The 14,552-nt window shown below is 40.0% G+C and overlaps 1 protein-coding gene across 2 annotated transcripts in view; it reads right to left on the bottom strand.

The window, feature by feature from the left end:
- Positions 1-8,578: 8,578 nt before the first annotated feature.
- chfr (checkpoint with forkhead and ring finger domains, E3 ubiquitin protein ligase) overlaps positions 8,579-14,552 on the bottom strand; it is a 48,966-nt gene continuing 42,992 nt past the window's right edge. For both annotated transcript variants that reach the window (XM_060843398.1, XM_060843399.1), the window contains 2 exons: positions 14,285-14,357; positions 8,579-12,587 (listed from right to left, as the gene is read on the bottom strand). In XM_060843398.1, coding sequence (XP_060699381.1) covers positions 12,545-12,587; positions 14,285-14,357 — 116 coding nt within the window. In that variant the 3' untranslated portion in view covers positions 8,579-12,544. The remainder of the gene's footprint in view (positions 12,588-14,284; positions 14,358-14,552) is intronic.

Genomic DNA, 14,552 nt, shown 5'->3' with positions numbered 1-14,552 from the left:
GTGCAGCTTGGCATCTTTTACCGTGTCCATCATGGCTCTGGGCATGGCGTCCAGTTTACTGTCCCCCCCCGCCAAATCGTCCATCTGCATCAATGATACAGTTGAAGCCTCCAGCCAGAATGACCAGCCTGGACGTAGCCAGCAACAATGGAAGCTGCTGCAGGACGGTCAACTGTTCGCTCTTACCCACTGGGGCGTACACATTAATCAGTCTCAGGGGACCATTCCTGTACATGACGTCGGCGACGAGGAGGCGCTCGCCCACCACCTCCTTAACCTCTGAGATGGTGAAGTTGCCTCCTTGCAACAGGATACCCAGGCCGGAGGCGCGGCTATCGTTGCCCCCCGACCAAACTGACAGCCCATGGGCCCACAAGCTCGACCATCTCCTGTAGCTGCTGAGGTGCGGTATCCCACTCCTGCAGAAACAGAACGTCGGCTTTAATGCTGGCCAGGAAGGCCATCGTAGAAACACATCGCGTGGCCAATTTGATGCTACGCACATTGATACTGGCAATTTTAAACACCATTTTTAACAGTTTACAAGGTTAACAGTGCCCATTTGCTGCTGGTCTTGCCCCTCTGGGGTAGCATCCCCGTGGTGACGGCAAACTGCTGGACCTTCCCAGGGCTGAGGTAGCTGTCTGGCTCCACGCTGGAGCCATTTCCCCACTCTGGTGTCTTTGTGTCAGGCCCAGGGTTCGCACCATCCAGTTCTCCATCTGACAGCGGGGCTGTCACAGGACCCCTGCTCCCAGTTACCTGGAGCTGTGGGCCGGTGGGTACCTCTTGGCTCTCACCGGGTAGGGGGAGGCCTTTACCCATCCCCTCAGAGGGATCGTCTTTTCCTGTTTGGGCAGTACTGCTCTCCTTTCTCCCCACAGCGCTCTGTCTCTTCCTCTGGTGACGACCCTCCTTGCACCTGTCCTCACCGTCGGAAGAGCTGCCTGTATCCTTGTCGTTTGGGTGTCACTTCCCCCTTTGCTGGGAGGCTTTGGGGGCCTGGCAGGATTTTCTCTTCCTGTTTTTAACAGGTATCCACTCCTCTGCCTTCTCGATTACCTCCTCCTCCATTGCTTCCATCTGCCCAGCTAGAGCTAGGATCAGCTGCTGTGTCTCTCCGCTGGCTGCTGCCTCCTCCACTCCAGCCTGTTCTTCTTTTTGGGTGCCACCAGACTCCATTTCCCTGCTGTCTGGGTGGACTTTGCTGGTCTTTGGGGGTCCACGGCTCTCATTGCCACCTCCAGCCATCTGTGCGTAAGTGCGGCCCCCTCGTCTTGGGCAGGTCTTGTACATGTGGACCGCCTCTCCACACAGGTTGCAGCACTTTGCTTCTTGACAGTCCTTATACAGGTGACCCTCCTGTTTGCAATTCCTGCAGATGGTCACCTTGCAATCCGCCACCATGTGTCCCGCCTTCCCGCAGGTTCGGCACAGTTTCAGCTGCCCTGCATGTGTCAGGTAGCCTCTGCTCCCTCCAATTGCGAAGCTCGAGGGTGGGTGGAGAATGTTCCCATTATCATCGACCTTCAGAGTTACCCTGACCTGCTGTTTACTGGACCAGATCCCAAAGGGGTCGATCACATCGGTGGCTTCTCCCTCAACTTGGACGTACCTTCCCAGGAAGGTCAGGACATCAGCCGCTGGAACATAGGGGTTGTACAAATGGATTGTAACAACCTGACTCCTCTGTGCAGGAAGCACACACAATGGGATCGCCGACAAGATGGAGAATAGCGGCTCCCGTTCCTTCTCCTTGAAGACCTTCAGGAGCTGCTCGCACTGCTTCACACTTCTGAAGGTGACATCAAAGTAGCCTGCCCCAGGGAAGTCCTGCAGACAGTACACATCCGCTGTGGCGAACCCACAGCACTCGAGCAGAATCTTCTTGACAAACACCATCCGATCGACTGGTGTACGCTCCTCCACCTTCTTGACAGTCACCCTGACTGTGTTTCGAATGCCCTGGCCCGGAGTGGCCATAGCTTGGAGGTTGGCTGGTCCCCGAATTGGCGTTAGGCCGAAGCCAGCATGAAGATCCACCAAGAGCAGGTCAGCACAACCAAATGATCCTCCAACGTCCAATCACAATCCAGCAATGGTCTCCAGCAGCTCCGACTCGCAACACGATCCGCGTGGTTTCTCCCCCGCCAGCGCATGTCCACAGCGTCGAACCTGTAGCTCGAGCAGAATCTCTTCCTCTGGTCCTCAGGAACTACACATACTGAGCCAAAAGGCCGAGAATGGTGTCCTCTAAGAAAGCATAAACCCCTTTCTCTATCTACCCTACCAAACCTTTTCAGAATTTTTAACATCTCCCTCAGGTAATCTTTCACTCTCTACCAGTTTAGGATGATGTTGTTTCCCTGTAAATTTGGTTATACTGTGTTCAGGACCACTTGTGGCAGCTACATGGCTTGAAGGCCAAGTTGATCTATATCCTATCTGAAATCAAAGTCCATCATCTTAGTTTTCATTTATATTCCTTACAATCATCTACCCACAAAGGAGGCATTAGTCAACTAAGTCAGAGGGTGATACACTTCACAGATATTTGCACAGTCTATCATGCTGGAAGGATTACCATCTGAATGTAACAATGCAAAGCAGCCTCTGCAATCATGACCATTTCTCATGAGATGTGAAGTACCATATAGAATACAGAATAGACCACACATTGTTCAACCTATTTTCACTGCCTTTTCAGGCAATAATTTTAAAAGAAAACTTGATGCATTTACTTCAAAGAGAAAACAACAGGTTTATCAAGTAAGAACAGGGGAATGCAATTAAGTGGATAGCTCTGTTGAAGAACCAGCACAGGGTGTGGTGAGTCAAATAGATTCTTACAGTGTAGGAGGCTATGAAAATGCCAACACAAATGAAGCCAGTCAAGTCAGGGAGATTGCACCATATATTCTACTATTTGGTATTTCTACAAAAACCAATTGACTGTTTGATATTGACCATTGATCATTCCACTGATGGTGCACCAACTTTAGATGCCTTCATGATTGTGCTGACCAGTTCACTGTCCTTGTTAATAGACACTAAACTCCAACAACAAGTCAATGTGGAATCTATTGATATAGATTACCCTGCACTAAACTATCATTTGGAACATATCATGCATTCTCACAAATAAACTGAAGACATGTCCAAAATCTATCATATGAAGCTTGCTGCCTTTATTTTATAAAATTTCAGTATTGAGGATTGTCTGTTCCATGGTTACTTACAGAAACACAAGTCACACTTGTCATCAAAACTGAAGTAAAAGAAGAATTTTGTCTTTAAAATGTTCACCCACTTTTTTTAAAAAAAATTGTTAAATATGTGAACTGTCACAACACTAACATTGAACCAATTCGGAGTCATCTGCAAATGCTGGATTTATGCATTTAAAAGTATGCAGTTTTAATATTTAACAAAACATCAACTCAAATCATTCTGACCTGAATTCATTTTGGAATAATTCAGTTCATCAAAAATGTACATCCAAGGTCTCCCAAGCTGAAACCAGTGGTCTTACTTCCACCTAATGCATTTATCTAAATGTAGTGACTGTGTTTTATTGCAGATAACTAATAGCTACTGTAGAAACTCAAATTTTTGACATGAATATCATTGAATTCATCATTTGCTACATAACTGAGAGGATCCATTCATCACACTCTCTTGGGAGGAGGGAAAAAAAAATAAACCAGGTATACATTATTATTTCTGTCGGAGATGCAGCAACATAGCATTGATTAATGATCAGCAGCCTTTATCAACAGAAAACATTGATATGCCTTTGAAACAGTTACACTGACTGCATGATTGAGAGAAAAGAAGGTGGTGATGTGTTCTTAAACCAGTACCAGAGAAATGAAAAATGCTTAGAGATTCCAGTTGCACATCCAGAAGTAAAGACAACCAACAAAATGTTTGACACTACTTTAGTTGGAATTAAAAATGTTACAAGAAGCCAACCCAGAAAAATACTGGATTTGTAAGTTTTAACACTACACATTTGTAATAACATACCATGTATTGTTCGGATTTCCTCTGAAAGTCAGCTGATTCACATTGAATGACCATGTCCGAAGAAAAATGCAACATAGGATTTTTATTGAGGCAGAAAGTTTGTAAAACTACAGCCAAAAGCTTATTTGCAATTCCAAGACAGAAAAAAAAGTTTGATTTTTGCTCAAAAAAATTAATGCATTAAAATATAGTACAAATTTATGGAACATGTATATATCCGAGATTGGAATTAAGTCAGATCTGAATCCCTTTGGAATTCCTGGCCCACATTATTAACCATGTGCCATTCGTTGATACAATGGAAATAATTTGCACAACCTGGCTCATTTAAATGAATGCTTTAATTCTGAATTCAAAGAGGGATCTTCAAATTGAAACTTTAATTGTCTGCACGCACATGCAAATGGGTCTAATTATAGGCCCTTATGCACAAGTTAAATAGGGATTCCATTGTCATAAGCACACACTAACCAATTAAATGAGCTAAACGAAAGGTCAGCTATGGTCAGAATTAAATGCTTAAAAATTGGGTCATGGGTTTTGATGGGATGAGAAAAATAGCACAAAATATTTAAATTATACCTTCAATTTCAGATTTTTAAATCTACACTTCAAGATTAACTTCTCAATTAGTAAATCACAAATACAGATTATTTTGGGTTCATACATAAGCAGACACCATCCTAACTTGGCACTATATTCCATATTCCTTGGTCAAAATCTTGGGACAGCCTCTCTACTAGCACCTAACATCTACAGAAGGACTACAGTGGAGAAAGGAAGCAGCTCAGCCCCACTTTGTGGGCACAGAAAATGCCTGAATTACATGAATTTAAAAAAATACAAACTTCCTCAAAATTAGCATTCCTTCTAGAATGCTTATCTACTAGTGCCCAACATATGTCTCATGTAACCTTGCAAACAGGTCTATTTCAGAATCGGAGGATATTGCCAGATTTGGCAGGGGGAAAAGGACGGTTAAAACAGAGGAAGGCATTAATAGTATTCAAAATGGACATATAATTGATAAACAAAGTTGAATTTGGATAAGGCCGAGGTGTACACTGGAAGAATAAGCAGCCCAGGATTCATTGAATATTAAGTGACAAAATGGATAGTGGAACAGGGAGTACTGCACAAATTATTAGAAGTGACAACATAGATTAATTATGCCATAATGAAATAAGCAAATCAAGCATTGGGCTCATACATACAAGGATAACCATTGAAAATCAGAAAAGTTATGTTAAGCCTGTATGGAATTTTGGCTACACTTTTACATTTTACTGTGAACAGTTCTGGTTTCTGTTTTATAACTTGACTATAGAGGCATGAGAGAAGGTGAAAATGATTTACAGAATGTGAGATGATATCCATCAGGAAAGATTGGATAGGTTTGGTTGCTCTTCAGAGAGGAAAAAAATTGAGGGGTGACCTGACACAAAGGCATTTAACATCAAAAAGTGGCTTGACAGAGCAGACATGAAGAGGATTTTCCCAGATGGATACTCCAAAAGCAGCAGCCGTAAGAAACCAGTCACTAGTGAACCAAATTGGGAATTCAGGGGAAAATTGTTTACCCAGAGCTAAGTTAGAATGGGGAACCTGCTACCACAAGGACGAGTTGAGGGAAACAGCAGACATGTTTAAAGGAAAAGGAATAGAAAGTTACATGGAATGGGTTAATTGAAGAAGGGCAAGAGAAGGCTCATCTGAAGCATAAACACTATGGACCTATTATCAGGCCATGTAGCCTTTCGATGCTGTAACTCTAACTTATCTACTAACCAATGACTTTTCAATGGAAACCAGTCTGAAAGATAAAGGCACAGATTCCTCCAAAATGGTAGCTCAAGAACATGTAATTTAACAGAAATACTGAGCAATTCTACTATAAACAATTACAAATCACAAAGCTTCTCGTAAATTGAATAAAGGGGGAGTCAACAGAAGCCATATTATTGAGAAAATGGCTTATACATCATCAACAAAATCTGAAACAACACTGTCACATCACCTAGGGGAAGAAGCCAATTGGACAAGGAAGCTTTCTTTATTCAATTACATCCCATCAAATGATAGAATAAAATTGATAGAGGGTAGTAACTCACCTCAATTGGTTCAATCACAAGTGTCCCAAACCCAGGTCTGTTGACTCAGTCACACCACAGAGTTTACATTTGAAGTTGTATTAATTGTCAGTATAGCCAGACGAAGGCACAGTGAAGCATTCACTCCCAGTACCATAAATTATGTCCAAAATAAAATTTTGTGGTTGTTACTGAAGCATGCAAGTTACTTCAGCAATCACCTCTATCTACCGACTCTTGACAACTTTGTGTCAACAGAATTAAAGCAATTGTTTATTAAATTTCTGCTTATGCTATGATCTTTTCATTCAGCAGCCAAGGTATCAAACTGTGTTTAACATACTAAAAGCTTCAAGGGGTTTCTTACAATTTATTTTTATTAGTTTCAACACAGCCAGTTAAAATAATGTTTTCTGCTTTGATAGTTGATGCTGAAAATTTTTTGAACAAAGGTCAGATTGATGTCAAAAAATTTGGAAGGCCAAAGGGATTGGATCACATCCAATTAACAGAAAACAAAGTTCAACACAATTCTTTAGAAGACTAGCTAAAATTTTCTAGAGGATAGATGATTAATTGCTTTCATTAGCTACTAACTCCCACAGTAGTTGTGGGAAATGAAGTTTTGATCTTATCTGCTACAAGCATTTACTTTTTATAAAGGGTAAAGTTGCACAGCAAATTAATGCAGAGCTTAACAGAAGTTTAGATGTGACAGATCATTGCTATAGTCCTACAGAGTTCCTGATCTCATTAACTCTATAATCCTCGGTCATCCCAAAGAGCACCAGAGGCCAAGGAGGACTTTTGGGGAAAGTGCTCACTGCTGCAAAACAGGAAAAGTGACTAAATCCCCAGAGATGTACCTTTAACTTCTCAGAATGTTTTCCCAATTTAGAGACACAACATAAATACATGCAGCTGTTGCTGGCTGCCAATGTTAGACATGCTTTGGGAGTAGATCTCGGATACTCTTCAGAGGGTCAGTGTGGACTTGTTGGGCTGAAGGGCCTGTTTTCACACTGTAGGGATTCTAAAACTAATGCTTGGTACGGAGACACTTCAAAAGAAATTATGAAAAGTCAGCTGGAACTAAATATTGTAAACCTCCTTTCTCTACTAGGTTTTGTTTACCTGTACCACTGTGCGTTCCCATAAACCAGCAGGGAGAACACCACTTAGAAGCACCCATTCAGAATTTTAAAAATATACACAAAATGCTATATTACATGAATTGAGCTGTTAATTGCAATGCCTACTTTACATAAAGCTGATTCTAACAGCAGGGATATAGTTGTGTTCATAGTGGAAATTTAAGGTTAATGTCAAACCTTGCTCCAGCAGTCGACTCATAATCCAGGCCCATAGGTCAGTGCAATTTTATGACATGCAATATATCCGACATTCTATTTTATATTCCTTTCACCAAATCCCATCAAGAAGCAGGCAGGGTGGTGAGGAATGTCTGCTATTGGTGGAAGCTTTCTATCAGCAATCCTGCTTGCACAGAACAATGACCATATAGGAAATGTTGTGTACTGTTGCAAAGTATTTGTATATTCTGAGAACATGATAAAGTGCTGCATAGACAAAAAGAGGAAGAAAATGTGCATGCTATCCAGGAATTGTCACATTCAGAGACATTCCTGGATACGTAACAGTCTCAGTACAGTCTTCCCTCAGTGTTTGATTACACAAATTTAACTCAATCACCAACAGCTCCTTCCATCCAGGAACCCTATTTTTATTTGGAGCATGCAAAATCTGAAATGTATGCCAACTACTTAATTCATTGATCAACAAAACCAGAAATAGAGTAGGGGAAGTATGCAGAAAAGGGCAAGTTATGATTAAATCCTCGAAACACTCAGCAGGTCAGACAGCATTCCTGGGTTTTTTTGTTTGCTTCTATTTCAGAATTCCAGCATCTGCAGTATTTTGGTTTTGTTGAGGCAAGCTATAATGTTACATGTCTACCCTGGAATGCTGTGGTCTTGGAACATTTCCTTAAACTCTAAGGATACAGACCATATACCGGAAAATGGGATGCTCTTCTGTGCCATACATTTGTTTTACATTTCCAAAATATTCTTACCTTTTGAATGAGGGGAATATGCAGGGATGTGGGGAGAGGCAAGAGGTGATTCCCCTTAGGGCAGCAGAACAGATATGATGGGAAAAATGTATTTCTGTACATAACTATTCTGATTTCTGCTTGTTTCAGATTTCCAGTTTCTTTGTTTAAAAAACTTGTTCATCTCCCTAACTCTTAAAAGGGAATTGTGAAGCAGCTTTGACATTAGTATCATGGGGAAACATGCAAGCTGTAAAACCCATGAGACCGAGCAATTAGCAACTCAACGGGGATTTTAAGATTACTGAGAAGTCCAATTCAAAACACCAGACTTTACTCATTAACAAATCAAAATATAGCTAAGCAGTGCAGCTATTACTAGATATTCAGACAAAGTTCAGCAAACTGCTTTTAATCAATATAAAACACATCATTTTTTTCAGCAACAGTCACCAGTTTAGCAGTGTTACATAGCACTGAAAAGTTATTGCAGACATTTGAGATTTCCTTAAATCCCTCTAGAGCCCTGCCATAGAATCACAAACCCTGTGACTCAATTCAAAAATCCAACCCAGGGTCATAAATCCAACTTGGTAAATAAATGTGATGCTACTGAATAACAGCTGAGGAAAATGTTAGCAGCTATCCTGGTGGGTGCAAAGTTAGGCCAGCTAGGGTGTTTGATGATGGCCTTGGTGGGAAGACATTTGATTAACACAATAGGAATTGCTCCAATTTATGCAAATGAGATGAGATCTATCAATCAAACTTCATGGAATTATAACCCACCTTTAATACCAGTCTTCTAAACAGGAAAGGCAAGGTGTCAAAGATCAAGGGAACATTGACAAAGAATATACACCTGATTAAACAATGAGGACGATAGCAGTAAAAGTCAGGAGGACAAAGGTGGATGAACTGGGAAGACAGATGGCAGGTGACACTTCATACAGAGATAAATTTAATGATACATTTGGAAGGAAGAAAAGTTATATTAAACAAAGTGGAACAGTACAGAATGGAGTTCTGGAAGAGAATGAGTTTCACATGGACAAATATTTGTCAAGTTGAGTAGGCTGCCAAAAATGACAGTGGGGTCCTGGGCTTTAAAATGGGGGACACAGGACACCAAATCTGGGCACTATGCTTTAGAAAGGACAAAACATTAAAGGGCGCAGGTAAGATTCACTACAATAGTACCAGAAAAGAAGGACTATTTATGTGGAGAAACTAGAGAAATTGTGGCTGTTCTTAGAAGAAACTTGGACAAGAGAATATTTAATACATGTGCTCAAAATTATCAAGGTTTATTTATCGAGTTGGGCTTCCAGAGATCTCAGGTTTAAAGGTAATTGATGAAAGATAAGAGGAGAGCAGATAATTTCTTACGAATAAATGCAGCAAGTTTTGGTGCTCTGACACATGCTACCTGAGAGGATGGGTAAAACAGATTCAATAGGAATTTTCAACAGGGTCTGCATAAGTACTTGAAAATGAAGCATGCTTGGCTACGAAGAAACAGCAGATGAGTGTGGCTAATTGGATGGTCTTTTCAAAGGATGGTTTAAATAAGCTCCTTCAGCCTAAGATGATTCGATGCTGTATAAAAGAAAAGATCACTTCAATCCTATTGATGTAAATCTCTTTCAAAGCCCAGTTTCCAAGGGAATCGACTGGATTGCACACTTCCTACCAAGGACAAAATATGCCAATTGGTGGAAAGTTGAGATTTTAAATTTGGAAAACTTTATATTAAAATGGTCAATGATGAAATTGTATAGGTTCCATCAATCTTTGTTTAAAATTGCAGCTTTAGATCAGGTTGTAAACCAGTTATAAACATTCATGCAAAATGAAACATTCCAGTGCTAAAACACTTGCTCATCTCAAATGATAAATTGTAATTGCTATTCAGTATTTTATCAAAATAAAGTGCTTGTACAGAAGGACCTAGACTAAGACGTGATTCACCAAGGGGCAACTGTTCGAGTGCAGTCCCTCCAGGTGTGAACCCAGTTTCTTTTCTGGCTTTTTCTCCCATGAGTAAAACATTCATTTATTCCAATAATAATTTACAGCTGAAATTGTATTTTCAATTGCTAAAATAAACAATAAATCAAGGCGTCTTCATTCCCCGATCCTGAGATTTAGGTACAGATCCACAGGAAATACTTCTATTGCTTCGCAAATTGTGACAACGGTTTAAAGTTTTAAGAGTTGAATAATGGCTTAAAAAATGTGCAGTACAAAAACAGCTATTAGCCTTCACTGATCTAAACAAGTGGTTATGCTCCATAAGCTCTGCCCACTATCACCAAAAGTTATTTCCTCTTCCTTATGTGCCTATCAACACTTCCCCATAAATGCATCTATAGACTATACATTTTAAGTATTCCACATGAGAGTATATTTCATTTTCCCACTACATTCTGGGTAAAAGTAGTTGAAAGTTAGAATGCACACTTTGCCTGGCAAAATAAATTAAATATACTGAAAAGTAACTTAATTTCTTCAGCTCAATTTTCTCCTGATCTCTTCTGAAAATTCCTTGCTGGGTGACAGATCCACACCTCACTCAAGGTGATTACTTTCCAATTGAGGACCAAATATTGAGTTAGCAGACTGGCCCAGCATGAAATGAATCATACCAAACCTCCAGTATTGTCTTTACTTGACTATGAACCAGCAGCATGTCAGTGGACAGCAGGAGATTTGTGCAGGGACTTTGAAATCAAGTTCAGAACCCTCCACTCAGTGTTAGCTGATTTTATGAGACTATGAATTGGAAATCAAGTCTGGGACATTACTGTCTCAAAATGAATTTATCCATTTAAGTTAGAGGTGAATGTGCCCATCCACTTTAATTTGATCTGCAATGATTTTAGCGACATAGAAGATTACAGCCTTCCCCACCCCATTGAAAAATACTTTATGCAAAATTACCAAGCCACACACATTAGGAAAGTTTCAGCACAGGGCTATGTTTCTGGGTTGTTACAAATCTTTATATTAGATTCAGGCTGTTGAGTGGAATCAGGAAGAATTTGTTTCCCCACACAAGGTATACTATAAACCCAGAACTTCCTGAAACAATGGAATTTACAAGACCATTCTTTTTCCATGGGTAGTATTATCAAGGAGCCAAAGCAAAGGCAAATAAATGGATTGGAACTGATCAGCCATGTTCTCTCAAAGTAATGGAACAGGCTTGATGGCCTAAATTACATCATCCTGTGCCTAAATGTTCTTAATACCACGGTGTTAGATAAGGAGCAGAATAACAGTCAGTCAGCGTTTCTACAGCTGATTAAGTTATAAGAGCGGGTGATGGAGAGAGTTTCAGATTGTCTGCAAAGATTCTACAGTCAAATAGCCTATCAACACTCAATAATATAAGCTCCTCAAATGGAGTATGGCCCTTTGATCTGGATAGAACAGTAAGTTGAGCGAGGAACCTCAAAAGAGGAGGCAATAAAATCTGATAAAGACTTCCAAATATTGGAGAAATTCCTGAAAAAATGTAAAAGAAATCACTCCAAATGATAAGGAGCGACTTTTATTTCTATCAGAAGATTTTGTTTTATCCTTGACAGCTACTGGTAGTCAACATATTCTAAACCAGCAACCATCACATATACCTGAGACACTAAGCTGCTGGGCCTGGGCCCTTTCAAAAGCTAAATGTTGCATTAGGAGGAAGTATGCAGTAAAAAGTAAAGGCAGGCTTTCGATATAAATTTAAGGGAATCTTTCTATTCTAATTTAAATCTTTACAATACTCGGCCTCAAAAAATATTGTTCAAATGCTTCCAAAGGTCAGCTGAGCAAGGAATGCTTCAGAATGCAGGGAAATTTACATTGCAACTCTGTGCTTCTATGGTCAAGTCACTGAGTTTCCCCAGACAACTGTCCCATAAAAACACTTATTGTGAAGTGTTTTAGCTCCAGTTGTTCTAAGCATCAATAAAAAAAATTATATTCCTACATTGACTGCACAGCAGTAACAAAAGAACATTAAGAATAATCAATTTTATGTGGAAAATGTGATATTACAGCAGTATACAGCAGAGCAAATATTTGCAGGCCTTGCTCTGAAACTGTGTGCTCTTTTAAATATAGAACTTTTTAAAAATATCAAAGCACAAGCTTCCTACCAAATGGTAGAAAAACAGATGTATTTTCTACCATGTGGTTCATCTTGGTTTCAACTTTTAGGTATAATAAACTTTACAGTGACCCCTAGACTCAAAAGGTTGATTGTATAAAAACAGATTCTTAAAGACAACTGTTGAAGTTCAAAGTCACTCTAACTTCATCTGCAGGGGCTGCATGGCTCTGATGTGGAGAATCTTCAGTTCTTGAAACGTGTTTGCTCACAGATGTGGTTAAATTTCCTGCAAGAAAGCAAGTTATTAGCAAGATTTTCTTAAATTGACTTACTTCAAAACACTTTTTGCTGTCAATATTAATTCCAATTTATATTACAAGAAAATATACATGCATACAAGTCTTGTACAACCTGTCTGTCCCAAATATTTGACTGATGCAACTAACAAGTTGCATTTGTATTGTCTTTAATGATTTAGTGTCCTAAGGCATTGCATTGAACAACATTGGACAGTTAACCACAAAAACATGTTTTAGAACAGGTGACACATGTTTGGAGTGTTTTAATAAGTGTCTTAAAGGACAAGAGAAGTGAAGAGATTTAGGGAGGGTATTCCAGGATTTGGAGTCTAGGCACAACAATCAATGATGGAATGAAGAAAATTGGCAGTGCATAAAAGCCAGCTGGGATACTCAGGGTTAAAATATAGAACAATGAAACACAACCAAATAGTCTATTAAAAGAAATCTTGGCTTCAACTGGAAGAGCTGAGATCTCACAATCAGATGCCAATTTGAAACATTAGAAAAGCCAATTAACCATACTTTTCAGATTAGTCTCAGATGAAGCATTCGGATTTTTGTGTTTCGAATTAGTTTTTAAATAAACATCCCTCAGCAATGAGGGTATTTGGATCATTTGCTGTAGAAAATCCATATTTGACCAACCCTTGCTCTGGTTTGGTGAAACTGAGGCCCTAAATGGACAGGCGACAAAACAGGGCTCCATTACAGCTACAAACAGCTTCTCTCAAGTCAGTATCTTAATGCCCAGAAATGTGCCCTCAAAACAAACAGCTTTTTTACCGTATAATGTATTGACTGGTACATGGCACAATAATCATTTGGGAATAACATGTCCACCGACTTCAGTAATGCCACTAGGCATTTTCTAGTTTTGTAACCCTTGTTCAAAATAATAGTGACAAGTAAATCATTTGCAGTGAAATGTTTTGTTTCAACAGTACCTCTTGAAATTCCAAGTTTCCTTTCATCCCTCTGACATATTTTACCCCATCCCCTCCTTCCTATGTCATCCTATCCCATGCCTCCCATTCCCACCCCTCCCATAGTTTTTTTCTTTTCCTACCATCCCCCTTCTGTCAGGTAAACCTTTCCCTCCTGGCCCTTCCCCTTTATTCTGAGCAGCATTTCATCTCCATTTATTCCATCTTACATTCTCACACCAGGTCTACTTGCCTCTATCACCCATCTTCCTAAAACTCACTACACTTCTTGCACTCTCCTCCCTCCTATGCTAGCTCCCAAGTCCCTCTTCTCATCTTATTCCTTTCACTCTACTCCACCTGACACAAAATCTCCTCTCTATAATCTGTGCCATCACCACATCTCTAATGTAATCAAGAATCAACAACTAAGGCAAGGGAATACAAAGTGGCAAGAACCAGACACCAGTAAGCAAGGCCAAAAGATGGTAAGAGCAAGAACACTTCTCAAGGCCATGAAATAGACAGAGCAGAAGGCCAGTAGGCAAACTGCATATTCCAGGCTCTAGCCACCAAATCTAAACACTGATGAGTCAAAATGCAGATGTCATAAACTGGCATGTTTATAGACTGTTAATCAACAGTGGCAAACATTATTGAATTTTAGGCAGTGATTAAGAGAAACTGTAAAGTAACATGTAATATATTCAAAACTTTCTCAACACTGGAGATGTAATTAACCTGCATTTGGTACTTACATAGCATGATGTGCTTTAACCTGGGTGCGACAGTTCCTGCCCCAGTAGCAATCTGGACGTGCAGTTACAGTCTCTACAAGATGAATTAATTGTAATGTAGAAAAACAATTTTTAAAGACAAGATTATCCTGAATAACTCTACCTCATTACAATACACAGGACAAAACAGAATGTGATAAATAGACAGACATTGGTTTTCAGCAGGACACCAGCCTGTGCACAATTGATAGTGTGCTTTAAAATACACATGTGCAGTCAAATTAAATAC

This window comes from Hemiscyllium ocellatum, chromosome 24, assembly GCF_020745735.1.
Source record: "Hemiscyllium ocellatum isolate sHemOce1 chromosome 24, sHemOce1.pat.X.cur, whole genome shotgun sequence".
NCBI lineage: Eukaryota > Metazoa > Chordata > Chondrichthyes > Orectolobiformes > Hemiscylliidae > Hemiscyllium > Hemiscyllium ocellatum.
This window is presented reverse-complemented; position numbering and strand designations above follow the sequence as displayed.